The sequence below is a fragment of the Oreochromis niloticus genome, linkage group LG20 (genome assembly GCF_001858045.2).
Source record: "Oreochromis niloticus isolate F11D_XX linkage group LG20, O_niloticus_UMD_NMBU, whole genome shotgun sequence".
Taxonomy (NCBI): Eukaryota; Metazoa; Chordata; class Actinopteri; order Cichliformes; family Cichlidae; genus Oreochromis; species Oreochromis niloticus.
This window is the reverse complement of record NC_031984.2, coordinates 28,563,386-28,586,646: the sequence shown is the minus strand read 5'-3', so window position 1 is coordinate 28,586,646 and position 23,261 is coordinate 28,563,386. Positions and strand designations below refer to the sequence as shown.

Below are 23,261 nucleotides of genomic sequence, written 5' to 3'. Positions count from 1 at the left end.
CCTCTGGGAGGTGGGGACAGCAAATGTTGGTCTAAAGTAAAATCATGATAAACTAAACATGTGATGTCATCCATTTAAAAATGTTGGCTGCATGGTTTTAAATCCTCACTCCATTAAATAAGATTTTTGTCAACTTTAACCAATATAGCTTTATTTCTATAGTTCTGTCTTCCATAAATAAATTATTTCTCTCTGTATCAAAAAGAGAATACAAGTATAAAGAACAACGGCTCATTGTGTTGTATGCCCAGAATGTACGCACACATACACGCACACAACACAGTTGAAATTACATCGAAGACAAGCTAAATAAACTGCAGCAAGTCAGGAATTATTAAATCTCCACAAATATACACAGCCTGGCTTTGTCCCTTGTGGGTTGATTGAAATACGCATTTTAAAACGGCAACATTAAATTAAATTCAGTTTGATAATACACTTACATATGTACACAAAGTGTGCCTTTATAATATACAAGTGTCTCTGTAAAAGATTCAAATGTAAAAAGCTATTGTATAAAAGATGGCAGTGATCCATTCATTAGTCTTCTGCAGCTCATATAAATATATCAAATCTCTTCTGACTACTTGATTCCTTGGCAGCAGTAGCATTATACAAAATAGACGGGAATTCTTTTACATCAGCACATCCAGGAGGAGTAAGCAACACCTCAATACATCCCTGAATGGGGAATTTACTGCAGCAACACGGGACCTAAAGGTAACTTCATTCACGTCAGGAGTTCCACCTCCTCAACAATGACACAAAGGCAAGCACCAGTCCTCTGTGTGTCAGACACTAGTGGTTTGGTAATAAACTACAGTCCAGGACTCGGTGCCACGGCAACCTCTTTTTCGGACCACAGTGTGAATATGAATTCGACCGGCAACAGGAGTCGCTCCACCTGCTGCTTTAAGACCAAAGAGAAATGCATAGTGGCCAACTGTGGGTGTACAGTGCTCACAGAGGCCCCCTACAGGTACCCGGAGGCCACAAAGCCGTGGCTGTGGCTCACCCGGCTCTGGTGAATCATGGCGCGGTCGTATGCCACTTGGACAGATTTGCGGATGCTGGACTTGCGACCTTCCATAATACGCAGCTTGTCAGCTGTGTCATCTACGCCCAAGGGTGTCACCTTGTCACGCGGAAGCCACTGCCTACAACACCGATGACAGAGGTTAGGATTATTATTACAGCCTTTTATCAAGAGTGATAAATTCTTAAATCTTAATCTCAAAAATAAAATTCAAATATAAAGAATTATCTACAAACATTTTCAAATTATCTGTAAAAACAAACAAACTTTCCACCATTTGTCTTTTCATCACATGATACACCTGTGGAAAATGTATCAGGTTTCACTAAATACCTCCATGTGATAAATGGAGCATTGCATAACAGCAATGTTTATGTTAAACTCACCATGTCCGCTTGTTGTCAAAAAAAAGCACCAGGTAAAGTTTCTCATTCATCTCCTCCTGCCGCTGCTCCCCCAGACGGAGGACATCTTTGGGTGGGACGGGGATCGGCACCCCATTGTGCAGCAGGCCCTCCTCAGGCATCTCGGGGTCAATGATCTGAAACAAACAGTCCAACAGGGAATTTAAGCTACACCCTGAGCTGAACGCTCATATTAGTGATAGTGATATTAGGTCAGATCAGCAATTACCAGAGCAGGATATGAGGGATATCCCCGACACTTGGCCCAAACAAGGTCTAGTGGTTCCAGCTCCATCTCATCCTCCGATGTTTGACTACTATTGCCTGTCAAACAACAGTGACACTCAAATTAGTTCAGCGACTAAATATATAATCAGGACACAAATGCAACTTAGCTTCAAGAGAACGTGGGATACACCGGGAAAAAAGTACCGGTGTAATCCAAATCGCCGTTGACGATCTCCAGAAAGGGAACTTTAGAAAGAGCCGGTTTCCCAAGGCTACGTTTGGGTGGCGAGTTGCTGTAATACAATACATTACATTGTCATTTTATTATCAGTTGTTAGCAAAACAGACCACAAAGAACACCAGACACACAATGTCTTACATTTCTTTGTGGAGAACTGGGCAAGAGCTAAACTCCACGTCGGATCTGCTATCTTTGTGCGTGTTAAAGCCGTTGGTCAATCCTGAAAGCAAGAGGGAGAGAAATCAGAACAGCAGCAGACAAGAGCAAAGGAGCAGGAGGAGTCAGAAAAGATGACTTTTAAAGAGCACTTATGTCTGCTCTTGTCTCAGTTATATTGAAATCCATTAAACAATACAGGGCTAACTGTCTGACCAATCAGGTAGACTTAGGAAAAAAAACATAGAACACTTTAAACTTAACGTCAGTAATCAAGCCAAGTTTCTCACCACTTTCCAGCGTGTGATTTGGTGTCTTCTCTGGCTCGCTATCTGAACACATGTCTCGACTGGAGGTCCATAGTTCATTAAGGTCGAGGGGTCCTGGGCTCTTCTGTGGGGTTTTGCTTGGAGTGGTCAAAGGTGTGGAAGATGGGGTGCTGGCTGTGGAACTGAGTGCTGAAGAGTTGTTACTTGTATTCTCGTCCTGTGGTCCCTTCCCATTCAGCACAGGATTGTCTCGCGCTTTGAACAACTTAGCTCCATTTTTTGCCTTCTTAAACAGCACGGAGGTCCGTCGCCCGACTCCCCCGGTCGGGGGCCGTGAGGGGATGCCTAGCTCTGTCAGACCGTTGGTCACTGTCTGTCCTTCACTGTGCAAACTGGGAGGTGGGGAAGTTGACCGCTCATGTGCACGAATGCAATGAATGCTCTCTGTGGTGCCGTTTGAGAGGTCACCGTCCATCTTAAGGCGTTTGCAGGAGTAGCTGGGGGACTGGGGCTCCCCTGTGATTGGCCGCAGAGTGGGAGGCTCAAGAGGTGTGTCCCCCTGACGTGGAGGAGGAGCCGGCCCTGTAGGTTCCAGTGTCGGGGGCGAAGCGGGTTTGAGGTCCTCTGAAAGGAGAGGAAACGAATGATATTCCAATTCACTCAGCATCGGTTTTAAATGAATCGCCATTTAGTATGTAGTGTGATGTGGTGGTGCAGTATTCACACAGGAAAATGGTGTCACTCTGTAATGATTTACACTTCATTCCAACACTCTAACCACAGTCCAGAGGGAATTGACAGATTCTGTAGATATGGAGGACCTTATCAAGACAAGTGAAAAAGTACTTTGCTCTCACAACTGTACACCATCAACATGGTAACATGGTAGTATCTTTCGTTTTTTACTCAAATAGCAGGAGTTCTCCTGCCATCTTCTATGGTGACACAAGACTGTTTGACTAGACTAGCCTTTAGTCAAAAGTGGGATGATATGGCATGACTGCATGTGGCCATGGAGAGTGGTGAGTCCATGAGAGTGATGTATAGAAGAGGTGCAGACATAGAGTTCACTGGGAGAGAGGAGTTGTGAGGCAACCATGGCTAACGAGACTCTGTGGGCCCCTACTTACTAGACTGGAGACAGTGGGGTGGTTGGGGTTGGTGCGTGGGGGGGACCCTGGCTCAATTACCTGAGGACAATGTTCCGTTAGCTCATGTTCACAACTGGTCTCATTGAAAAAAAGTGGCTTTTTAAAGGTTCATGAATTGGCAATTTAATATTGCTGTTAGTCTCTCTCAGTGCCCACCTTTATCTGAAGATGTAAGGCCATTATCTGCCTTGGCGTCTTTGTCGTTGTCCTCCTCATCTTGCTCATCATCGTCCTCTTCTTTGAGATGTCCATTGTGTAGGATGTGTCGGTGAGACTGGCCCTGCCTGCCCGCTCTGATGCTGTTGATCTCGCGACGAAGGAGGCGGATTCGTCGAGTTCGGGCACCGCTGCATCGCATGGATGTGACAAAGTCCAGCTTTTCCAGCAGCTCCTTCAGTTGTTCTTCCACTGTCATATGCAGCCGGTTCTCTGGATCCAACATGCTGTCAACTGCACACAGCAGGGAGTTTGGTTAGCACCCAAACAGACACTTAGGTACAACAAGATAATAATACTTTAATGCTGACATTTCACAAAGATGACCAGCCAGGCTTGTCTACTCAGAGAGCTCAAAGGTTATAAAATTTCTCCTGTTTGCAGTGCTATTTGTATTTTATTTGGAATAATTATTTAGCATGCACCGCATATATTGTACATGATAGAATGAATACAATACTCATTTTCATCTGTAGTCCCTGGTCTATGACTTGCTTAAACATGAGTCAACTATAACTGAGTATAAAATGTGAGAAATACTAATTAAATCATCTGTGCCTCCAAACTCATATCCATCTCTTTCAGTCGATTTATGGACTGTTGAAAAAAAAAAAAATGAATAAACTGACTGTACCGGCAGCTTTTAAAGGAAAATATTTTCCTGCATGTTACTCAACCCATTATTTGATGATGTAAATTAATAAACACACCATTTAGTTTGTGTTTTGCTCACTTGCATGTCATATATTTTAGTATTGACTGGATTATTAAACGTCCAAAAGCTTAAAAATCAGACCAACTAACCAGAATATGCAAAATACAAAATATCCTACTATGAAGAGTTGTTTCAGATTTCACTGCCAGCACTACACTTCATCTTTCTGCCATTTTCTCTCTAAGAAACTCAGCCCAAGAGCTCTCTATTTTCCTGGAACTTCATCAACTACTCAGCAACTATAAGTACTATGAAGCTTTGCGAATATATTTCCAGGGTTTCAGCAAATGTATTTTAAGCCCAACAACTTACTAAGCCTAGGCAGAAATAAAGTTCAGTCAATAAGTTAGCAAATGAATCTTATTAGCCTACTATTCCAGTTAGCACATATAAAAACAGTTCAAGATTTAATAATGCTATAAAGATGTTTACAAAAAAAACCCAAACAAAAAACAATTACTGAACCTTTTTGCTTTCAGTTGTTTGTCCACTTTTCATGTATTAAAGTAGATTGAACCATTCATATCTTTAATGTGATCAAAGCCGACCTTGATTGGATTCTTTTCTGACTACCTTATTTTCCTATTATGAAATGCAGGAGAAAAAACAACAACTAACAAACTCTAAAGATATATTTGTATCCCAGACTGTTTTCAGCTCTCAGGCATTACAAAATCTTTGGTTAAAACCCTGATAACTCCTCATTTCTGTTGTTGACTACAACTTCATTACTTAGATGCAGTACGTATTAATATTGCTGTTGTAGCAGTGGCATTTACTGCTACATAATGGTTACCAGCCACAGCGTGTACACTGTATACACAGAATAGTGTGTACTCTCTACACAGTATTCTTTTAGTAAGGTGTTACTGGTATTTAAGCATTAACACGTTACAAAACTAGAAAGTCTGAATATACTGACAAAAAACCACCTAATCCTTTGGCACAGAAGAAATAACAGACTGAACTACATACACAACAGCTTCTAAACCACTAAAGACAGACACAGTATGATCCTCTGACTCACCATCCCCCCAGGTGCAACTGTAAAAGTCTCTTTTCTGGGGTGACTCTGGAAAGTGCATGCCAGTGTCTAGGTCCAGCCCAGTGTTGGTGGCTTGTCGCTGTGCATGTCGTAGTATGGCCCCTCCAAGGTCTCGAAGACGTAGTGCTGCTCGGTGGAAGACAGTGTCCTTGGCATTGTAAAGAAGGCAGTTTGACACCATCAGGTTGAAGTCGGCCTCCAGGTCAGCCACTGAGCGGTAGGAATGACTTTCTAGTTTAGAGCGCATAGTGGAAAAGTCCATAGGGTGGCTAATAAACTCAAGGTAATCAGGGACCTGAGGACAAGACAGCATGAAGTTTATCATCAGAATGGATGCATGTTTTAAACTACAATAACATCTGCACTGTGCAAAAAACAAACAAACAAACAAAAACATGTAAATTCTTGTAAACTGTACTGTTATGTATAATTCTACTAAGTTCTCAGACAATATGATACAAGAAACTGAACTATATGGAGAATGGGGAACACACTTCCTCTCACTTTCTGACACAACGTAAACTGTGTGCATGCGTATCTGTTATAATAAATGTCTGACCTCCTTGATGTCCACAGGCTGTGCAAAAATCTGGGCTGTGTCCTTCTCCTGTAGTTGGTCCAGAGTGGAGCGTAGCAGAGCCAACATTGGGGTCAACTGCATCTCCAGAGCTGCCTGGTGAACTTTGACCTGCAGTTGACAGAGGATGTGTATGTGATATCTGCGCAGAAATTGCAAATCTAAAAAAAGTTAGGCTAGACAAACAGAGTGATCTGATTTAATATTAATCAACCAAGAAAATGGTTTTGTATATAAAAACATTTTTTCAGTATCTCATATGGATAGCTTTCCTTTCAGGACTGCCTCCTTATCTGTTTATAGCAGCCACCTGTTTATTATCATGTGGCAAAGACATGCCAACATATAATATACATGCTATAGGACAGGCCAAGAATAAGCAGAATACCCAAACATAACAGAACTAAAGATTACACTGGAGAGCCATTTAGGTAACTGCATTTTGAAGGTACTTCAGATCTTCATTTTGCCAACATTTTTTTTGTTATTCAAAATTTACACGATGAACTGACAGCACCAAATATGAAGCATCCAAACCAGTGAGGGTGGTTCATCTTTGTAGGTTACCTGCTCTCGTTTGAGTTTCTCTCGCTTGCGGATGAGCTCCACTAGAAGTCTGGCTTTTTCAAGGTCGTGCCGAAGCTTCTGCCAATATCTCAGTGCGTCTCTTGCTGCAGAAATCTTCTCATCCACTTCAGGCTATAAAGTACAATTCATTTTAAAACTTCTACAAAATAGATTTCCAAAACATATTTAAAGGCAAAAATTTTAGAAAAACAGCTACAGAGTGTTAAGGCTTCATTTCTATGTAGTGCTCTTACCTGTTCAGTATTCCTTTGGGTCTGGATGTTAGAGTGCAAACGCCGAACCAGCGGCACACCGTTCCTCGACTGTCGCTTTAATAACCAGTATTTATAAAGCCTCTGCATGAACTGATTTTTCTTCTGGAGAATAATTCCTTTACAGATGATATTCAGCCTATATAACAGAGGGAAATGCAGTATTATGTTACTATCAACAAGGCAAACATCAATTCAGGCTTCTCACTGTAGAATGTGTGAATTATGCTTATTTGAAATAGCAACTAGATCAAAAAATCTCCAACAATTTTCTGCTTTTGATAAACTTTGTTTTATCAGATGTTCAAGGTAACTGCAGAAGACAATCTTATTTCGGGGAAAAAAGGAAAAAAACAAAACAAAAAAAACAACCTAACCTGCTCGTGGGTATCTGAGGCACTGTCACTTGTGGCGATGCTGTGAGTTGGGATGTTGAGTCTGAATTCTTTTTCCCTTTCTTTTTATCCGTCTTGGCATCATCGTCAGACTTTCTGCCTTTTTTCGGTGTTGTCGGACCCTCAGTGTAGGCACTCCGTCCTCTGCTCGCCCTCCCTCTGCTGCCCACCACTCGTCCCTCGCTCTCATCATCTGACCCAGGCTCTTGTCCTGGTGGAGAATGGGCCTCACAGAAAGCAGTCTTCTTAACTGAGAACGTGGTCCCGTTAATGTTTGTTTCTCGCACAGGCTCTATCTTCATAAAGAGCCCAGCACGCTGAGCACATGTAACATGAAATGCAGTGTAACAGTTGGCTTTATGACACTGAATGGATGCACCGCGACCCTTCTGCTTACACAGGTAGCAGGTCAGTTTCCATCGTGCTGGGGGAATGTTATTAACCCCTTCCACTGGTTCCAGAAATACTGTGTTAGCAAAGCAGACCTCGGGAATCCATATAGCACAGACTACATGTGCCCAGCGGCCATCACTAGTTTGTTTGAATGCGCCGCCACGGTTTGGACACAGAACACAGTCAACAGGTTTCTGAGGGGACTGAAGGCAGCAGCGGCACAGCCACTGACCCTCAGGGATGTAGGGCACTCCGTAACACTCCTGGTGCACAGCCAGGTTGCAGGAGTCACAGAAGAGGATGACGTTGCTGTTGAGGCACTCGTCATCCAGGCACACGCAGCAGAAGGCATCATCGTCAATAGTGCTTTGAGGAGGCGCTCTGCTTCGGGCTTCCAGATATGCCTCCTCCTCCAATCGGTCCACCAGCCGCTCAAACGTTTCTGCTGAGACAGTCGAGCAACCCTCTGATGTCCGATCAGCGTTGACCATCTCCAGCCAGGCAGTGTCCTCTTCGTCCATGTCATATTCTGCCTCAGTTTCCTCCTCAGCTGAGGTTTCAATATAACGATAATATGCTGCTGGCAGAGGAGGGGCCTCAACTGGCGTAAAGGTTTCCAGCACTCGAAACTTAGGTTCAGGAAGGGTCATATGATGATACTGTGATTTGTTTAGCTTTTCCGGTGATGGTGGATGAGAATTGGGGCAACTGTTCTTGGAGGATGGTGGTGACTTATTAGAGGAACATTTGGGGTCTTTCCTGCGGCTTCGTGGTGTGACAGGTTTGCGGGCTGTTTGGGCACTGCTGGTGGGAGGCGATGACTGCTCACTGTTCTCCTTGTTGCTGTTACACTCACTAATGTCCTGAGCCATCATCTCATCTTCAGTAATGACTTCCAAAGGCTCCAGAATAGAAATTCGGTGAAGCCTACCATCTAGTTCCACTTCAACCACCTTCTGGGCCTGGGCATACGTCAACGTTTCTCTGCTTGGAGAAGCTTTGAGGCTGTAGGGGGATGGTGATCGTTGACGGGCCCCCCCACGCCCGCCAAATGTCCCATTTGACTTTTTCACATCTCCACCTCCTCCGGCCACTTGGCCTTTTCGACGTGGCTTCCTCATAGGCCACCAATCACACCTTTCCTCCTGTTGGTTAGAAAAGGAAATAAAATAAGAACACTGACTGACTATAAAAAATTCAAATACGACACCAGCGTTCTCACTCAAAAGTAATATATATCATAAACTCAATTCCCAATCCCAATCACAGTTATAACATTCCTTATTATTATGAGTCTATGTTGTACTAGCTGTAACTACCTATTTTCTACCTATACTTATGTTCTGCTGTCTCAATACTTCACTAATGCCCAAGTGGCTAAAGTTCTTTCCATATTAACTCATTGAAATAGTCCTTTGACGTACATTACATAATACTGTGGCGATATTAGGCTGTAGCACCTGTGGTAAAAACATTCCGTCATATCTAAACTCAGAAAACTCTTACTCACCTACAAAAGCTAACAGAACAACCCATTGTAATGACTACGTTAGCTGCCGAGCAGCAGACTTTACTGACAAAAAACACATGGCCAGTAAAATCTTGTGTAGATTATTCTCGACTATATGTTAATAACTGCTGGCATCTGCTATCAGGGCTTGACCCAACACAGTGGTCAAATCCAATCAGCTTTCGGGAAAGCTTAAATGATCCGACTCAGAGCCAATCAGATTCAAGAATCCTAGAGCCTCAACAGAGCGGTGTCCTTATTTCAGGAGTAAAATGTCAGCCATATTTACAGTTTTAAAAACACTGTCCAAAGCTTTTCTACTGTTTAATTTTTAACAGTTGTTGATTTAGTACGATTGATGCAGTGGGTTTCATTTCATCATGCCGGTATAAGAACAACACAGTAATGTGACGGCACTAACATGAAAGTGCCGAGAGAAGTCTATAAGCAGGCTAGCCTGCTAACTTTATAAGCTGGGTAGTACTAACGTTAGCTTGTCTGATATTTTTAAACATTGACAAGGTGCATGACACAAAAAATCCTTACTAGCTAAAACTTTTAAGCCTGTCAATGATCAAAAAACGGTAGTAAAATGGCAAATTTATGCCATCTTACCAATTATGGCAACTGACTGACAGGAGTAACTCGACAGCCCCGGTGGGTTGAAGCCGCTGTTGCTGTAATGGTTGCCTAGCCAGGCGGCTTACTTGCTATACTCTCCAAGCTAATAGCTACCGTTAGCCATCCACAGTTTGCTGGTACAGCCGGTATATTTCGCTGTTTTTTAGCGCTTCCGTTTCTTCACAGCACGGCACTTGGAAGGCACGCAGTCAATCCCAACGGCTTACTGAGACCAAAAGTAATATATCTGCATTAAAATATGAGAAAGGCCCTACTGTCGGCCCAATTTTAAGAGAAGGAGGGATACTAGCCTCCTTCGGCTAGTTGGCTAGCAATTTGGAGCCCAGAGTAAGCTAAATTGACATCACCCAACGTAATAAGACTTCCGGTTAGATTTCAAAATAATGTCCAAGATTGAACGAGTGGATTTTCTTCTGCCACAAACACGACTCTGAATAACGCCTACTTATGTCATCGACCTTTTTTCCCCCATCTAACATGTCCTTTTAAGAGTATTTCACTGTGTTGTATTCTAAGGAAAAACAGTAGTCGATACACAAATGCGATAGGTTGGGGGAGACGTCGTCCTGGGTATCTGGGGTTGGGATACTCTTTCTCATGCTTTTACTTACACTGCTTATTGCGTTATTTCTGTGTTGTCTGATTTCCATGTACCACACGGCATTTGTAGAACTAGTCTGATATAAAAGTTGGAATATCGCATTCCAACGCGATTACATCCATTTATTTTGAGAGAGAACTGTCTCACTTCCTTTTTAGACTAACTTGTGGGCTACCTTGACAACAGTCAACCGAGACAAGTTTAGCCATCCCCCCTGACGTCACTAGACCACGATTTTCGCGCGCGAGATCACAGGGTCAATGAAAAGTGTATTTTTTCATTTAAACCAGGGTATCAAAAAATTTTGGACGATTTACTAACTTATATGTGTTCAGTCACTTTGAATATACAAAGCATTTGCACAGAGGTGCACCGTCATTAATTACTGTCAAGAATGTGTATTAAAATACATATTTATCTTGCATTGTGAAACAAAATTCATACATAAATACACATACAGTCTCCTAATGTACCAACCTAGTCCAGTGCATATTCAAGCAATGTCACAGACTGCTTCAACTCAGGTGCCTCCTTGTGCAAATGAGAAAGGCCACATCATGTCTTATTGTTTAATTGGAAAACAACATTACAGTAAATCTTACAAGAAACCCTGTAGCATTTAGTTACAATAAATCCACACCACAATTCACTGACAGGGAATGTGTAACACTATGAACAAGCTACATTTAGGAAACAGTTGCACGTTACGTAAAAAAGGGGATGATACAGTTTTAAAATGATTACTCTTTTGAACACTGATTCAGGATATTAACTGAGTAAAAGAAATATAGTGAATCCAGGCTTAGAATCTACAAGGGCACAATTGGTTGTATGCTTGTTGTTTGGGGCATCAGTAATTACATGACATTCATCAGATCATGGAGACATGGTCAGAGTGTTTTTCCTCTTGGAGTCCCGCCGTGGGAATGGCACAAAGCTTTTCACCTCCCTGAAACACAATCCTGTGGGAAAAAAAAATAAAAAGAGGGAATGGGGTGTCAACAAAGTACATCATTTAAAAAATATGACGGCATTATGTTCATTTATTAATATTAATCTTTTTATCTTTATTATATCACCGTGTATAGTTAGAAAGCAAAAATGGCAGTTTGTAAACAAAAGGTATCCATAATGTATACATATATTTATTATTCTTTGCAAGCTATGTATTCATTGTGTAAGACAAAAATCAACAACAGGCACTATTTGTGTCAGTGTCTGATGAATAATTATTTATAGAAATGCATAATAGCACATTCCTGTGACCCCCAAGAGCCACTGCATAAAAAACTGGTTAGCAAAAATTACTTACAAACAAAAACACATACGTAACATAGACGTAATATCACCATTTGTTTTGAGATCAGCATACGGATTTGTAAGGATGTGAGTGTTATGAAAATAATTCCCAAAAGTTATATAGATGTTGATAATCCTGGTACCCTAGGCAGTCTACACAGTAAGTTTCATTCAGATTGATGAACATGTGTCAGAGGAGTTTGGGAAGAGACATACAGACATGATTATCATAGTAAGATTTTCACTTACGCTTCCACTCATCTAGGGACAACGTGTCGTTGTCATGACTGTCATCATACGGCAGTGGTTCGGGGAAATCATCGGGGTCCCGCAAGTTGTCAAAATATGGGTGCTCTAGAGCTAGTTCCGCTGTGGGCCTCTCATCTCCATCCAGAACAAGCATCTTCTCCAGCAGATCGACCCCTACAAAAGGTCAGCAGTGTGGAATAATGCACCAGTTTGCTATGATACAAAAACCATGAAACTGAAAAAGTAAGTGAATATTTATCACTTAGCAGGCCAGAAAATGGAAAAGCTTTCATTAACAGGGTATCGTGAATGATTTTTCTAATTATAGCCATACAAAGAAGAAAAACACCAAAGAAAGAAAGAAAAAGTGTGATTTTAAAAAAAGTATAAAAATGTGAAAAAAAGGCGCATCTCACCATGTGCACTGGCTCTGGGAAACAACATTGAGAAGTCTTTTCGGGGATATCGAGGAAGGCCCTTGACATAATTTCTGGCCTGTTTTAAGATATCAAACATGAATACGCAGACACAGAATATTTGTTATTCAATCTTTAACAATGATTAACAATGACTGGCAACAATGATTAAGTTTACCTGTGATTACAAAATTAAATAATAAAAAGGTCTTCATTTATCAAAGACAGGCTGATTGTTTCATGTTGGCTTATTTTGTAAAAGTGAACTGTTTGTCATTCACCTTGCAAAAATGAAGTAAATCCAAAGATAGATTCATATTTGATTTCATACTCATATACAGTTATACACAGTCCTTGTGCAAATATGACTTCCAAAGATAGAACTGTATATTCAACTCATCACTTGTGCATGTGAGCCATCTTGTCTAAGGCCATTTATAAAATCCTATACAGTTGCAAAACAGGACTTTCCAAAAGCCTTAACTTCCTTCCTATCAATGCATCCTGCTACAGGCTTTTATTAATGCCCTGACTGTTCCTCTAGTGCCACCCTCAGGACAATTTCTAGATTTTAAATACTCACATCTAGTAAAGAAAAAAAGGACATGAGAGTCCGGCAAAATTTCCAGTATGTCACTGTAGGTTGCAGTATGTTGTACATTTCTACCTAAGAGGGCTGTCGGTGGAACTTTCACTTTGTATGCTAATTTCATGGGTTTCAGTGAAGGATTTAGTGCACCACAGTTCAAATGCTTTCTGAGATATGATGGTTTTTTATGATCACTCTGAGAGAAATCACTTATAAAAAAATGTTTAACATTAAAGGCAATGGACATTTGTAAAATCTTCTGTGCAGACAGTACTCCCACGGCATAACTGCATATTTATGACAGACACATACTGTTCTTCCTACCTCTGGAGTGTCCAGCTTTTGGATGAACTCTGGCCCAGGCACACCAGTGACTTTCATAATCTGAGTCAGCTGGTCCATGTCTTATAGCGAACAGATTAGAATCAAGGATTTTTACACTTACATTCGTGGTTCAGTGAGCAGAACATAGAGATATGAAGCAGGCATGCAAAACAGAATAATAAAGGAAAATGAAAGCCACCTGTGATGTCTTTATTTCCTAGCAGAGCTATAAATCAGTTTGGTGCATCAGAAGCAAAATAAGAACATAAAAGAGAAATATAACAAACACAGGACCATATATAACAAGGTAGGGGGAAAAAAAGTGACTCAGGAAATGTGCCGCTTTTGCTCTGTGTTAATATACTGTAACTGCCTCTTGTGCTCAATTTTGTGTCTGATTTATAGAGCTTGTCATCAAGCACCTTTCCATCTCCTTTATTATTACAGTGGTTTAATAAAGTGATATTAAAGCTTTAAAGGGATTTCACACAGTGTGCTTGATACCATTCTCTTTGCATACTGACATTCATTATTCAACTTATTATTTATCACACAGGCTGGTAAAGTTTAGTAAATGGACCAAGCTGAAGAAAGGATACAATCTTTCCCTTTGAAGAGGGTCTTTCCATTGATCATTTCTGCCATTATGCAGCCCACAGACCAGATGTCCACTACAAGAAATAACAAAGGAAAGTAACATTAGTGAGAAATCATGAAGAATACATAACACCAAGAGGGTTATACGTTTAGCTGAGTGCAGCAGGAATGAGGAAGGTGGCATTTATATGCCAGAGCACAGTTCCTATTCACAGCAGAGAGCTGAATCTGTTGTGCGCTTTGAAAGGGGGAATATTCAGTGAGTAATACTATCCTAAACCTGTCAGAGCTGCTTTCGCAGCTACACTCCACTCTGTGGATGCTATGTACAAAATGAAAAACCACTATCTCCTAAAGGAACATGAATCCTGGGTTTGCAGTGACAGTTCTGTCATTGAGTCTCAGCACTGTCAGACCCATCTGTGTCAACAGATTAAGAGGAGAAAAAAAACCCCAAACATTTCTTTTCTCAAGATGACATCCATGCAACTTCAAATACTTGTCAGGAACTAGCAACAGGATTACAAAAATTGCTGGCCCTTGAAGTACCATACATGCAACAATGAAAGCTGGAGTGTCGAGACGTTTTCACGTAACAAACAACAAACGGTCACAGCACCAAGAGGCCAACTCTAGACGACAGAGAGAACGGTGAGAAAGAATATGTAACAGCTACAATTGTCTTGCCAGTCTGAGTGTAGTGCATCCAGTTCAGAATGACCTCAGGCGCCCGGTACCAACGGGTCACCACGTAGCCTGTCATTTCAGCATCAGTACTGCGAGCCAGCCCAAAGTCCAGGATCTGTATCAGCAGCAATGAAACGGATCACAATCTCAAACATGTACTTAGTGTCTCACAGGCTGTTTACTTTTAATGAAACATACATATATATGGCAGTCTGATATAAACAATAACAAATGATTCTACAGTTACAGGATTATTTCGAGTAGGTTTGCACAACTGTATGTAAATTAACTTCTTCTTCTACCTCCTGTATATTGTTAAATACATCGACTGCTGAGTCCTATTGTGTCTGCTGCGTGTGCTGCCCTATCATCTCACTGCTTCTCATATGCAGTAACGCAGAAAGTACATACCTTTAGTTCACAGTCTTGATTAACAGCCAGGTTTCCAGGCTTAAGATCCTGTTAGGGAAAATGAGTCGAATGACGGTTACTTAGTCCAAATAGTAATTAACAAGAAATTACAGTGATTGGACCACAGGCGCTTACTAGAGCCAGTAAGAGCTTTAGTGCACGTGCTTCCTGTGGTGTCACATGGTTCAGCTGAACTCAAACACATGAATGTTGTGGGGACTTAAAACAAGGACTTCAATATCGTGACTCAACTACAAGATGACTATAAGACACATTGCCTCAACTCTGCAGTCAGTACTGCAACATAAGGTGTGAGAAGTGTATCACTGTCAGTAGGTGTTGATAAAAATTTATCTGCTTTAAGTGTTATAGGAGTAACAGCAGGGTAACACTTCACAGTGTAGTGATTTGCACATTTGTCTAACAAGCCAAAGATCCCTGGTTTGAACTCAGGAGTGGATACGTATCCCTCTGAGGCTGTGTCATGAAGGGCATAAAAATCTGCCCTCCATGCGGAGCTACCTGCTGTAGCAACCCAGTCTGAATAAGGAAGCCAAAAGTGGCTCTTACTTTACCCACAGGTCTTTGACGTCTTGGAACTGGAGTTAAAGGGTGTGGCCTAACAGCTCCAGACATGCACACGCATTAGAGGAGTGAAGTCATCCTACCTGTTTGGGCACGGTTTCATCTGACTGCTTAACAAATGAATTACAAAATATATTTCCAAAGAACATGAGGAATACCAAATCTGCAACCTGAGTCACAACATTGTGCGGTACAAAATCCTACTTTTAACAATCAGTCTGAGGAAATCAGGTCGGAGAAGTGAGTCACTTCCTCCGACCTGAGGAAGTCGCCTATTTCTCGCTACAGTTTATTGATCGGAAATGTTTCAGTTTTTTATTTTGTGCAGTGCCTTGTTTATTGTGTTACTCTGGTGAAGCACATTGTGACACAGATTTTAAAAAGTGCTATATAGATAAAGTTTTCATTATTATTATTAACAATAACTGTAAAGGTCAATTTATCATGAAATGGGGAAAAAAAAGTGCTCCCAAAATATCTCAGCTTCCTGTAATGGGACAATGAGTTGTACTTACCCTGTGGATAATCCCAGCCTTATGAATGTACTGCAAAGGAATACACAGAGCAGGAACACTTTAGTTTACGTTGTCATTTTTTACCAGGCCTAGTTAGGCTAAATTCAAAGTAAAGTTTTATAAGAGGAGTTTGAGGAGTAACTGTTTGGCCACACAGCAAATACCTTTTAATTAATAACTAGGCTTGTTAATAATTATATCCATTGCATTGTGTGTTTCATTGACTCATTTAAAGCAAAAAAGGCTAACTCTCTTGTAATTTCTCTGTACGTATATGTGCTACATACACAATGATACATACAGTCATGTAAATCATATTCATAAATTATTTATGATAATTATTAATAATCTGTTATTATATCTTTTATTATTAATAAATAATAAAACATGTGATTGCAGTCTTTCAGCTTTAATCCAAAGGGTTTGACAGAAGTGTTGCAATAACTGTTTAGGAATTAAAGCATTGTTTATACACAGTCCTCCATATTCTGAGGCTCAAAACAAATTGACGGTTGAATCATAAGCAACTTCATCGCAGATGAGGCTTGAAATAACATTTGACATTGATTCAGTTGAATTTGTATTTCACAGCTGTTCACTCTCATTTTAAACACGATAGCCCACGTGACAGAGGCCATCATGAGGCTGAAAACAGCTTCACAACATTGAGCCAAGTCAAAAAAACTTGTGAGAAAGCAGCTGTATCATTTTTTAAAAGTTGATAATCAAGAAAGTCCTTCATGGATGGAAATACAGAGATTTTACAACAAATTGTGCGCCACTAGACTTAAGAACACATGTGTCAGGTTAGACTTTGCCAGAAAACATCTAGAAGAGCCTGTAAAAATTCAGGACAAACATTTTTTGGGTCAGAATGACACACCTGTCCCGACAGATTCCACTCATGCATTTCTTTATTGTATACACTATTAATTATTAATGCCATTTCCACTTTTGCACAATCACAGTCTTTTTTCCTTTAACTTCGCTTTATCTTAACTTTTTATTTCCCTTTTTTTATTACTGTTATACATATCATTTTTTGGCACTACCTCAAATTATAGGGTATTCACTCTGGGCCTGTGGCACTCTTATTTTTAACAATGTTGTTTTTTTTATTGTAGAATATACTATTTTTTAGTCTTCATCCTGCAGCTGTATCATAGTAATTTCCCTTGTGAAATTGACAGAGTATGCATCAATCTGTCTGTCCTTCTGTCTGTCTGCCACTGAAACTGGACCATTAGTGTTTATTGATGATGTGTCTGCTGATAGAAGCAGCAGGATGAATTCTGAAGTTTACAGGGCTTTGCTCTTTGCTCTGATTCAGCCAAACGCTGCTGAACTGATCAGACAAATGGGAGTTTCTCAAGGCAAGGAATATAGACATCCAAGTCAGTCACCTAATATCAACCCAACAGAGCAGGCTTTTTTTAGTTATTAAATATAAATAGGAAGACCCCAAAAACCAATCAGCAACTGAAGATGGCTGCAATGAAGGTGGTGGTGCCATAGTGGTGGTGTACAGAGGCAAACTACAAAAAAATGTGTCTTTGTCCAATAGATTTTGGAACAATATATACAACAGTATTATTCTGACATGGATATACTTCATTTCTGAAGTTTAGTAGAGATCTTTGGCTCACCCTGAGTCCACAAAGCATCTGGTAGACAAGAAACTGGACTTTGTCTTCTGAGAGTTGACCCCGCACCTTTGACAGGTCAGTAAACATGTAAGGCATTACCAGGTAGCTGGGGGGGACAAAACAGAGGAAGAGAGGTGCAGTGAGACAACCCTAAGGCAGAGAGTAAAGTAATTACCTCAGCCTAACAATCCAAACATGATACACAACACTGCCTCAGCAAGTCGTCCTACTCTTAACTTCCACACCCTGTCTGTGCTGTAATCTATCCTGTCTCCCTTTGACCAAGGAGCTTGGTGGACTTGTGTATGTTTACATAACTTCTAAGTAAACTATTCTTCCACCTTTTTTAGATTCTCCTTATGTGATGCAGCAGCAGCTTAAATCTTAGCTGTGCATGTGAGAAAGCAAATGTCTGTCTCTCTCCATTAAAATTAAACTACCATAACAATTACAGATTGTTCACTTCTTGGTAAATGAGCAAACTTACAAATTCAGCAGGGAATCAAATAATTATTTCCCCCCACTGAATAATACATGACAATTAAAGGACAATATGTCCTCTTTAAGGTAGACAGAAAATGCGCTTTCAGTGTGGGAAAGGCTCTTTCACAGGCATGCTCACATGTTTCCTGGAAAGTGAAAGAAAAATTAAGTTTTCATATTTTTCTTTAACGTTACAAGTAGATGTCGCAACATGTCTCACAGAGTAATCTTATATGATCCTGACTATAAAATTTTTCCCTATTCGCTCTAAACTAGAAAAAAACCCACAGATTTTTTCTGCAAGTGCTGCATTCCTCCAAGAGTTTTAGAGGCGAGTGCTTAAAGAGAAAAAACAGATTTCTGACAGCATGTGCACCATGCTAATGTGGCGACTGTGGCAGGAGGCAGAGGAGGTCGTGCACCAATTAGAAGGTTGGTGTTTTAATTCCCGCCTTCTCCAGTCTGCATGTTGATGTATCCTTGGGCAAGATACTGAACCCCCAATTACCCCCGATGGAGCCATTGCAATTTGAGTGTGTGCGTAAATGTTAGAAAAGCGCTTAGGGATAGCACACACATGCTTTTATAAATGTGTGTATGTGTGTGTGAGTGTGTGTGTGAGGCTGGGTGACTGAGGCTTTAGTAGTAAAAAGTGCTTTGAATTCTTAGTTAGACTAGAAAAGTGCTGTATAAGCACCAGCCCATTTAAACCTTCAGATCATTTAAAGTGTTGTCTGCCTTTCCCCGAGCGGTTTGCTAATAAGGTGAAAAATACTCACAAGTCCTGGAAGTCATCCAGGCTTAGGGCAGGTGTAAACACATCGATAAGTCCTATCACCTAGTTGGAATGTAACAAGCAGGTCACAAATACTAAAACATACAAGCAATGGCTCATTTACAGAATATTACTGCATCACAGTGCTGTTACAATGCCAAAAACACAACTTCCTAAAAGCGACTGAGCATAGTGTATAGTATACTCACATTTTCATGCTTCATGTGTTTGAGCAGTCGGAGCTCTCGGTAGGCCCTCTTAGCAAAGATCTCTGACTGGAAGGGCCTGTGGAGCTTTTTAATGGCCACCTTTTCTTTATTCTTCTCATTTAGTGCTGAGCTGTGGGGAACGATAATGTAATAAGTCATTAGCTGGCTGCTGTTGCTTGGGCCTTTTAGTCTCACTATAATGTTCACCATTTGAAAACGACTGAATAGTCTATTTTTGGGGGGTTTCACTCACACTTAGAGGCTGTGCATGAAACACAAGGCAAAAGCATAGATGATGTGCGATAGAGATACTGTACGCGGGACTCATTCGCTAAATGTGTGGTGGTCTGTGGTTTACTGAGTTATCAATATGTAAATGTTTGGCAGCTCTTGACGTGCATGTTTGCAGGGCACCAAATCGTAGGAGGACAGGCCTGTTAGGCTATTTGGAGCCGCATCCACCAACACACACTGCACACTTCACTGTGTGCTGTGAACAACACTGATGCAGTAATGTCAGATATTACAGCCAGCTTTACATGAAGCAGCTAATCCATGCCAAGCAAATAGCTACAATAAAAATACACGAAACTGCAGGCTGTGCTTCTGTTTGTTATTTCCTTTGCCTCCTCCATTTACAGGTAGGTTCAGATAATGTTCACGGTGTTCATGAGATGCTCCTTCTTTTAAAGGTCGACCAGTCTGAGCTTTTTAACAGATCGTAACTCCCACACTATTATGCTCAAAGCCTAGTCAGAATGCCTGAACACTGCAGCTGTGACAACAGGAGCTTTGAGGTCAGTAAAGGATTTTTTCCCCGTTCATCTAGGTTCTCAAAATTTTACCCACTAAGATTTATCCGTTAATTCAGTTCATTTCAATTTCATGTATATAGCGCCAAATCACAACAACTATCGCTTCAAGGCCCTTTGTATTGTAAGGTAAAAACCCTACAGTATTACATTAGTGGGCAAAAACACAAAGCCTCCCTAAACCGCCTCAATAGTCTGAAAAGAGAGGGGGTGGGGGCTGAGCCTCAAAACTAGACATAAATGAATAAAACGGATGTCTTTCAGCATCTGTGCTCTGCTAATATCTCTGTTGACATGAAACAGAGTTTATGTTATGAAATTCAGTCTACTTTAAACTAAGTGCTGTCATAATTTATGAGTTTATATTTTTAGTCAAAATAAGTTAGAACAATTGTGTGATAAAGTTCATAAGGAAGGCACATTTGACAGTGAAGAAAATCAGGGTTAATGCACACAATAATGGATAAAAGGCAAAAGGCTGCCATTTTTTTTTTTCCTCAAATAATATTGACCTATGGTTATTCTTAAGAGCACTTACGTGACAGCAAAATGAAACGTAGCAACGGCCTTGTGTGTTTGACAGCTGCCACTGTTCCAGCATTTGCACATTTTATCCCTCATGACATATTAATATAATAATAGGCTTTAGAGCTTTCTGAATAGCTCTTCTCAAATGGCTCTTTAGAGTTATTAACATTTTATGAAGGCAGCTATATGCCTAATCTTAAAGCATTATAAATGTGCAAACAGAAATTATTTTAGAAACCCTAATCAGTGATTATATGTATCCAGCCAGCCAAATAAAAACCAGGGAGGCTGTAAAAAAGCAATGATAAGTGATGTTGCCTGTATCTAGTTTCCTTAATGGTTTGACACCCGATCCCCCATTTTTATGTAAGCCTGAAAAAATAATTGTATTGCTAAACAAACAAACAAACAAAAAAAAGAACCCAAAACAACAAAAAAAGAAAACAAAACATTCAAATTGCTGCACGTTTTTACGTAAACAGTCATTCTGGTGTTTTACTGTATCCTGTATGTAACTGTATGATGCCATGAAATGGAAAGTGGCCATCTTTAATGGTGACTTTCAATCATAACTCCTACTCCTACTGTAGGTAAACATATATAAGACTGTAAGGTCCACATAACGGGCTGTGTGGTCGTCGTGCTATAATATGACACTAGGTGCTTACTTGCTACATAAGTTGACTGGCTCTGCCACCACTCTATGTTAGACTGTACAGGATATAACGCAGGCCCACTACACACTGTGTGCAGCCAGTCTAGCTAATGAGCCCCAAATGCGACACACACTTCTTGCAGTCCACAGTAAATGATAAATCACTCACCACACCGAGCCGTACGCCCCGGTCCCTATCTGTTTCAGGTGCGTGTATTTCTCCGGGACTTCCCACACCGTGCTGTTAATTTCCTCACGGGTGAAATGTGCCCGAGTCTCCATGATGAAGAGGAGCAGGCGAAGCTACAAAAAACTTCTCCTCCCTCCTCCTGTGTGCCTGTCACTTGCTCAGAAGGTAAAGCAAAACACTCACTGTTCAAGTACCAGCTATTAAGCCTTACATCCCACTTCCGTTAACAGTTTTCAAAATAATTTCTAACCGTCGCTGCGTGGGAGTGATGCAAGAAAAAATCAGGAAGCTAGCAAGCTAATGCGAGAGGGCTATAGTAAACAATCATTGATAAATATAGACTGAATATATTATATAGAGCTCATTAAAAACCCCCAGAAAGAAACCTAGCAGGGCCGCTAATTGAGATACAAGCCATCTACTATATATATCATATCTGATCATAGTTTATTATAATGAAACTTTACTTTGAAAGCAAAAACGTACTTCCGGTGTAATCCTCTGGTGCGCTTTACACAGCGTCCTCAGTACCAGTATGAGGCATCTGTTTGCAAGCAACTAGTTAGACTGTACAAGCATAACCTGATGTAGGCGTTGCTTTGTAGAAGACTGTTTGATCAGAAAAAATGACACCTCCATCCAACGTGTGGAAACATAACTGAAAAACCTGCTAAAACCACGAAATTAGCAGTGTAAAGAATCAGACGAGCGGAGGGCTTGCTTGCTGAAACATGTCGACATGACTCGATGTACTCCCACCCACACACAGTAGGTGTCATTTGTCATGAATAATTACTGTACGTTGCCAGAAGTTTGTGAATCATGACAGCCTACAGCAGGCCCCATTCACACATACAGGAATCGACGAAAACACGAAGCCTGGAGATTTTGACTTTCTATACAATATATTGGTTTTGTAGCTTTAAAAATTCATAACCTGTTACTGCTATATTATGTACATTTTTCATACAGTTTACATACGTTTTAATTTCAGCACGATTTTCAGCACCTATGTATTAGAGCTTTCAAAGTCTGCAACTGTAGGGTGTCATCAAATCATACCTCCACATCACCTGGATCTGCCCTCTAGCGATTCCACGAATTTATTGTGTGTGTTTTCCCTTTCTGTCTGAGTGGGAATCATGTGTTACAGTGACACTGGCATGTGTTAGTTTTCAGAACTTATCCAACAAAATTAGAGTTTCCTTAAGTATTTTGATAGCATATTACCTCTAAATCAATAAAGAAAATCTCAATAAATAAATCTTTTTTTTAAAAAACAGGATTGATTAGGAGGGCAAGATATACTGAGAGATAAAGTATTAATAATAAAGTAGTATTAATAAAGAGTTATTAAAAGTACAGTTTTACAATCGCAGAAATAACCAAATGCAATGATTTATACAGCTGGATGAAGTGATTACACAGTTAATATATAGATATATATAGATATACATGATTTATTCAGAGGTATTGACCTGTGATACCTGTTCAGGATGAGTCAGTGAAGCCCTTCTGTTTTAGGCAGTCGAAAAGGGATGATGTGACTGTTTTTAAGTGTTTCTGCTGCAGAGCACAAATTGATCATAATGTACCTGTGAGCGCTGAAAGGGTCATGAATCAGTGTCGATGACTCAGCCATTTGGCCAGCTGTTAAACTTTCTTGCTTTCAAAAGCTACTCTGCAGCCTTTTTTTTTTGAGTAAATACAAACACCTAGAGCTTTAAGACCTAATCTTATCTGCCGCTGTTTAGTCAGCTGACCTGCAAAGCAGACTGACATTAACAAGGTTAAAAACTGGACCTGATAGTTGTACTATATGAAAAGTATAAGGACCATTGAGATGATGACAAGTCATCCTGAGAGGATTTTT

General features: G+C 40.5%; 2 protein-coding genes across 2 annotated transcripts; both read right to left on the bottom strand.

Moving 5' to 3' along the window:
• Positions 1–73: 73 nt before the first annotated feature.
• brpf3b (bromodomain and PHD finger containing, 3b) lies at positions 74–10,165 on the bottom strand. The gene is made up of 13 exons (XM_005454111.4): positions 9,791–10,165; positions 7,255–8,810; positions 6,860–7,016; positions 6,606–6,737; positions 6,021–6,149; positions 5,444–5,756; positions 3,642–3,935; positions 2,356–2,958; positions 2,048–2,129; positions 1,873–1,961; positions 1,670–1,764; positions 1,423–1,577; positions 74–1,157 (listed from the first exon to the last, which is right to left on the bottom strand). Exons 2-13 carry the CDS (start codon positions 8,784–8,786, stop codon positions 974–976), a joined length of 3,765 nt encoding a protein of 1,254 aa, XP_005454168.1. The 5' UTR covers positions 8,787–8,810; positions 9,791–10,165; the 3' UTR covers positions 74–973.
• Positions 10,166–10,973: 808 nt separating this feature from the next.
• On the bottom strand, positions 10,974–21,605 carry mapk13 (mitogen-activated protein kinase 13). The gene is made up of 12 exons (XM_003449154.5): positions 21,368–21,605; positions 19,204–19,333; positions 18,999–19,057; positions 17,737–17,842; positions 16,091–16,120; positions 14,991–15,038; positions 14,580–14,694; positions 13,895–13,966; positions 13,296–13,375; positions 12,383–12,461; positions 11,967–12,140; positions 10,974–11,380 (listed from the first exon to the last, which is right to left on the bottom strand). Exons 1-12 carry the CDS (start codon positions 21,478–21,480, stop codon positions 11,295–11,297), a joined length of 1,092 nt encoding a protein of 363 aa, XP_003449202.1. The 5' UTR covers positions 21,481–21,605; the 3' UTR covers positions 10,974–11,294.
• Positions 21,606–23,261: the final 1,656 nt, after the last annotated feature.